Source organism: Zea mays, chromosome 2, assembly GCF_902167145.1.
Source record: "Zea mays cultivar B73 chromosome 2, Zm-B73-REFERENCE-NAM-5.0, whole genome shotgun sequence".
Lineage (NCBI taxonomy): Eukaryota > Viridiplantae > Streptophyta > Magnoliopsida > Poales > Poaceae > Zea > Zea mays.
Genome location: NC_050097.1, coordinates 60,988,009 through 60,994,585, shown reverse-complemented (window position 1 = coordinate 60,994,585; position 6,577 = coordinate 60,988,009). Strand labels below are relative to the sequence as shown.

Sequence of the window (6,577 nt, the reverse complement as noted above, 5' to 3'; positions counted from 1 at the left end):
TGTTAACAATTATCGACTAGACGAGTGAAACACCAACTGATTATTCACACATCTCGCCGTCAAACACCAATCACAAGTGGCATAATTTATATTTTTAACCCACTTTAACCTACATCAACCATAAATACATAAAATATATTTAACATAGACTAACCCATTAGCCGACTATGGAAATCATTAAGCATGTTTTACGCTTTATTTAATTTACCACAATTAACACACTACTTTACGACGAAGTGCTTTAGCAAACAATTAATACATCCGTGACCAACCTCTACGACGCACAAAAGAACTATTGCGGCACACAAACACTTGTTGGCATCCCAATCGCAAACACATCTACGCGTACCACTTTCTCCTCCATGAATTTTAATTCGCATACAACATATTCACATACATATATATATACATGACAATGACAAATGTGCAAGTAAGTCAGTCACATGGATTCAACCTGAACAAGTCGGAATTTAGCCGCATGGACTGTCCACACGGCTCGGCGTTTCGTCGAATGGGCAGGGCGCGAAGAGCGACGTCGACCGTTAGCTGTGAAAACACACACGCTTGTTGGCGACAGACCATCGAACATTACAAACGCTAAAAAAATAGCGAGGACAGCGGGGGGGTTTCTCACCATGAGTTTCGACGGCGTGATTGGGGGCTGCGCAAAACAGCGACCAACCGGTGAGCGTCGACGGTGCTGCAACCACACGTCTCCCTCGACATTTTGCCGAACACTTGGCACGCGCGCAGCGGTGGCAGCGAGACGAAGCAGGGAAGGTGCCGGGGCTGTTGGGTGCCATCTCGAAGGGGCGTCGGGGAGGAGATAGCAGGGGAGTCGCTGCTCCACCCAACCAGAGAGAGGGCGCGAGATCTGGTGTTTCCTGGCCGTGACAGGGAAGAGGAGGGAGGGGGCGAGCTCATGTGCTGCTGCATTGGAGAGAACGAGCAGGGGAACAGGGGCGCGAAGGCTGCTGGCCGAGCAGAGGCGTCGGGCCAGGGCGAGCTGCTGCTGCATCCATGGACAGGGAGCTGATGCGTCGCGCCATGGGGATGGGGAAGGAGAGCTGGGCGGCCCTGCAGTTCCTGCGCGCTGGAGAAGACAGCTCCCTGCTGCAGCCGCGCTTGAAGGGGAGAGGCGTCGAGCACCATGGTGGGTGTTTGCTGCTCGCCATGGACAGCAAGGGAGGGAGGAAGGGCGCTGCTTGCTGGAGGAAGAAGGGGAGGAGGGAAGGACGCCATGGGAGAAGAACCCGAGCTCGACGGCATGGGAGCTTGGAGCTCGGCTCCCTGCTTGCTGCTTGCTGCCGTGGGAGCCAGGGAGGAAGAAGGCAGGGAGGATGCATGCCTTGGCTGGAAGGAGGAGAGGGAGAAATGTTGTGGCGGCTAGGGGGGTAGATGCAATTTTCCAAATTGGCAAGGGGAGGCACTTCTATTTATAGCCATGTGAGGGCTAGGGTTTTTAGTGGGCCAAATGGGCTGGGTTGGGCTGGCCCAAACACTAAACCGGGTCACGCTAAATTATTTTACGGAATAAAATGTTCCCGCGGAATTTGTCTGTACGTAGAACAGAGCGAAATAGATTTCGGCGAACAAACGATTGAGCAATTAATTCGGCCGAGAGTTTGATTTAAATTTGCTCGGAAATAATTCCCTACGCGTGATTCGAAAATAAATCATCCTGAGATTTGATCGGCTTTGGATTTTTTTAGTCAGGGAAGGCGAATCTTGGTAATTTAAAATTGCTGTCGATACGGGGTTTTGAGTTCGGTTCGGACATGAGATATTTAGCCGAGTCGGATAAAATTGATTAGAGGACGACATATTGAGCATTCCGTTTGAGAGTACGGAGTCATATTAACTTTTGGACATAGATCGAACACCGAGAAATCGGAGTCAGACACAGCTCGACTAGCAGCTGTTGAGCGTTTGATTAAATGAGCTTTAGACGAGTTTGATAAATTGAGATGTGTTATCAAGTTCGCATTCGTGCCGAGAATTAAAAGTTTTAACAGGCTCCAAAATTGGCCTTCTGTGAGATTTAATAATTCTGAATTCGACAAAATGTGAATGAATAATCTGGATAATCAGAGACATACGCGAGCGAGAAAAGGGAAATTTTTACTGAGCATCCGAGATTAGGATTAATCTCCCGTCATAACACGAAACTGACACCTGGGGTGTCACAAGAACGGCTCCGATACCAATTGAGAGCACCTAGAGGGGGGGTGAATAGGTGATCCTGTAAAACTTAGACTTATAGCCACAAAAACTTGTTAAGTGTTAGCACAATTATTGCCAAGTGGCTAGAGAGGAGTCTCAACAAAACACAATACCACAAGAGATCAAACACAGAGAGGACACAGTGGTTTATCCCGTGGTTCGGCCAAGACCAACGCTTGCCTACTCCACGTTGTGGCGTCCCAACGGACGAGGGTTGCAATCAACCCCTCTCAAGCGGTCCAAAGACCCACTTGAATACCACGGTGTTTTGCTTGCTTTTTCTCAATCCCGTTTGCGAGGAATCTCCACAACTTGGAGCCTCTCGCCCTTACAATTGAAGTTTACAAATAAACACAGAGCAAGGGGGAATGAGCAACGCACACAAGATTTCAAAAGATCAGAGCAACACGCACACAAGCAGCAACAAGAGCTCGCAACACAACTCAAAGAGTACACAACTCCACAAGAGCTCTATATGCTATCACAATGAATCGAATGCGTGAGATCAATGTCTTGGTGCTTAGAAAGGTTGTAGGAATGCTTGGTGTTCTCCTCCATGCGCCTAGGGGTCCCTTTTATAGCCCCAAGGCAGCTAGGAGCCGTTGAGAACAAATCTGGAAGGCCATCCTTGCCTTCTGTCGTTGGGCGCACCGGACAGTCCGGTGCACACCGGACACTGTCCGGTGCCCGATTTCTTTCCTTAACAGGCGCAGCCGACCGTTGCCGACCGTTGCAGATCTGGCGCACCGGACAGTCCGGTGCACACCGGACAGTCCGGTGCCTCCTTCCGACCATTGGCCAGACCACGTGTCGCGCGCAGATTCCGCGGCCGACCGTTGGCTCGGCCGACCGTTGGCTCACCGGACAGTCCGGTGCACACCGGACAGTCCGGTGAATTTTAGCCGTACGCCGTCGGCAAATTCCCGAGAGCGGCGTCTTCAGGCCGAGGCAGCCTGGCGCACCGGACACTGTCCGGTGCACCACCGGACAGTCCGGTGCCCCAGACCGAAGCAACCTTTTGGCTATACACAGCCAACTCTTCTTCTTTCTTCTTCTCTCTGTTTCTAACACTTAGATAAGTATGTTAGTACACAAAACCAATGTACTAAGGCTTAGAAACATACCTTTACTTGTGAATTGCACTTTGTTCATCCATGGGCATAGATTCACACTTAAGCACTTGTGTTGGCACTCAATCACCAAAATACTTAGAAATGGCCCAAAGGCACATTTCCCTTTCAGAAACACGTGTCGAGATCCAGCAGCAGAAGATCATACTTCATTGTCGTCGACATACATGCGCCGAAAGGAAACCCTAGCACACGGATCACAAGAACATGACTTTGATACCACTTGTTATGAATCAATATGACACAAAGTAGATCAAACACAGAGAAGACACATAGTTAACGTGGAAACCCCCTCCAAAGCGAAGGGGAAAAACCACGGGCGCCGGCCAGCAACAATCTCACTATTTTCGGGTGGTTATAGATCACGGGAGACTTACCATGAGATAACTATCTCCTGCGGATTACAAGTGCACTTATAGATGTGAAACCCTAAGCTGAGTAGAGAAATATCTGTACCGCGGGGGGGGGGGGGGGGGGGGGGGGGGGGGGGGGGGGGCGGAGTCCCCCCTCACCCTCCAAATTCCCGGTGACGGGCCTCCACTTCGCTCGCCAACTTGGCTGCCTTCTTCAAAATTTGGATCACAAACTCAACAGTACCATGGTGTCTTTGCAACGATATTGAACTATTACAAGGATTGCAAAAATCTATCGTTGAGTTCGACTAACAAAAGAATCAAGATATGTGTATATCAAGGTTTAGCCGATATAATCTTTATGTGTGCACGAGATTCAGTAAGTGCTGCTAGGCACCACTATTGACTAATGGCAGAAAAGTGGTTTCAGTCATGATCGTCTACACATGACACTAACGGGTCGCACACTTAAGAGGTTGGCAGTTGGAACAATTGCATATATGATTGACTCTAGTGCAAATGGGATATTATTTAATATATACCTAAGAGACAATCATGATCTATGAGAACACTAATGGGCCTTTATGGTAAAAGCCCGTTAGCAATGGTCTATATATACGAAAGAGCTGACGTGCTACAGAGAATCATCTGAGCCATCGCCGCTTTTCTCCCTAGAGTTGTTAGCGCCAAGATTTGACTATTGTTTCTCTGTCTACGCTTGGGGTGTAGCATACTGGCTTCACAATGTTTCATCACTATATATGTGGATACTGAGAGCACCTAGAGGGGGGGGGTGAATAGGTGATCCTGTGAAACTTAAAACTTAAGCCACAAAAACTTGGTTAAGTGTTAGCACAAATAATGCCAAGTGGCTAGAGAGGAGTCTCAACAAAACACAATAACCACAAGAGATCAATCACAGAGATGGCACAGTGGTTTATCCCGTGGTTCGGCCAAGACCAACGCTTGCCTACTCCACGTTGTGGCGTCCCAACGGACGAGGGTTGCAATCAACCCCTCTCAAGCGGTCCAAAGACCCACTTGAATACCACGGTGTTTTGCTTTGTTTTTCTTAATCCCGTTCGCGAGGAATCTCCACAACTTGGAGCCTCTCGCCCTTACACTTGAAGTTCACAAAGAAGCACGGAGTAAGGGAGGGATAAGCAACACACTCAAGACAAGAAATCACAGCAACACCACGCACACAAGTCGCAACAAGAGCTCACAACACAACTCAATGAGTTCACAACTCAACTAGAGCTCTAATTGCTATTGCAAAGAATCAAAGGCGCGGAATCGATGTCTTAGTGCTTAGGAATGCTTAGAGGATGCTTGGTGTGCTCCTCCATGCGCCTAGGGGTCCCTTTTATAGCCCCAAGGCAGCTAGGAGCCGTTGAGAGCATTCCTGGAAAGCAAATCTTGCCTTGTGTCGCCTGGCGCACCGGACAGTCCGGTGCACACCGGACACTGTCCGGTGCGGATTTCTTTCCTTCTCTGGCGAAACCGACCGTTGGCGCCTGGGAGCCGTTGGCGCACCGGACACTGTCCGGTGCACACCGGACAGTCCGATGCCCCCTCCCGACCGTTGGCTCGGCCACGTGTCTCGCGCAGATCGCGCAGCCGACCGTTGGCCCGGCCGACCGTTGGCTCACCGGACAGTCCGGTGCACACCGGACAGTCCGGTGAATTATAGTCGTACGTCGCCGATGAATTCCCGAGAGCGTCCAGTTTGCTCGAGCCAGCCTGACACACCGGACATTGTCCGGTGCACCACCGGACACTGTCCGGTGCACCACCGGACAGTCCGGTGCACCCAGACTGAGCTGAGTCTTGGCTGCTCGAGCCAAGACATTTCCAATTGGTCTTTTCCTGTTTCCAGCACTTAGACACAATACATTAGTCTCTAAAACAATGTACTAAGTCCGAGAAACATACCTTTATCCTTGATTTGTACTTTGACCACCATTTTACACTTAGGTACTTGTGTTGAACACTAAATCACCAAAACACTTAGAAATGGCCCAAGGGCACATTTCCCTTTCAATCTCCCCCTTTTTGGTGATTTATGCCAACACAACATAAAGCAAGTAGAACAAGTACAAAATCAATTCAATTAAGAACTCAAAATTGTTTTGATTCAAATTTGGCATATATGGATCATTCTTTGCCACCACTTGGTTTGTTTTTGCAAATCAAACTCAATTTCCTATCTCTAAGTCAAACACACATGTTGAAACATAAAGAGAGCTATTTCACGAGAAATTGATCAAAGAGTTCAAAAACTCTCCCTATTTCCCATAATCAACCATTCTCCCCACAAGAGGTCAACTTTTGACAACAAGAGGCAAATAAGAGTATTTTGACAAACAAAAACTCTAACTCTACTTTTTCAAAATTTTCAAGTGGTAGCTGATCCATTTCTTGCTTTGGCCTTATTTTCTCCCCCTTTGGCATCAAGCACCAAAAACGGAATCAATCTTGGCCCTAGAACCCCATTGCCTCACCAAAATCTTCAATAAGAATATAAAGGCAATAAGAGTGCATGAGATGAACTTGGAATGAGTTACTCGTTCATCGGAGTGCAGTGGAAGTCTTGCATGGTCCAAGTCCACCTTTTCCCTTTCAATCCTCCTTCGAGACTAAATCAAGCAAACTCAAGCACATAGTTAGTCTCAAAGGTTCAAGTTGTAACACATCTCCCCTAGATATGTGCATCACTTTGCAACGGACTTGTGAGGTCCGGGGAGTGCTTGTACAACTTGAGCACCATAAATAAGCAACAAAATGCATAAGGAACATGATCAAAGGCATAAACACAGGTATGCTATAAATCAATCCAAGTTCCGCGATCTAAGACATTTAGCTCACTAC

The 6,577-nt window shown here is 48.2% G+C and overlaps 1 protein-coding gene across 1 annotated transcript; it reads right to left on the bottom strand.

Annotated features, from left to right (window-relative positions):
• Window positions 1-315: 315 nt before the first annotated feature.
• LOC111590871 (uncharacterized) lies at window positions 316-1,501 on the bottom strand. The gene is made up of 2 exons (XM_023301778.2): window positions 635-1,501; window positions 316-546 (listed from the first exon to the last, which is right to left on the bottom strand). The coding sequence occupies exons 1-2, from the start codon at window positions 1,267-1,269 to the stop codon at window positions 543-545; spliced, it is 639 nt and encodes a 212-aa protein (XP_023157546.1). The 5' UTR covers window positions 1,270-1,501; the 3' UTR covers window positions 316-542.
• Window positions 1,502-6,577: the final 5,076 nt, after the last annotated feature.

Bases quoted from the DNA above. Each gene is read 5' to 3' on its own strand.
- LOC111590871 (XM_023301778.2), bottom strand. From the start codon at position 1,269: ATGCCGTCGAGCTCGGGTTCTTCTCCCATGGCGTCCTTCCCTCCTCCC.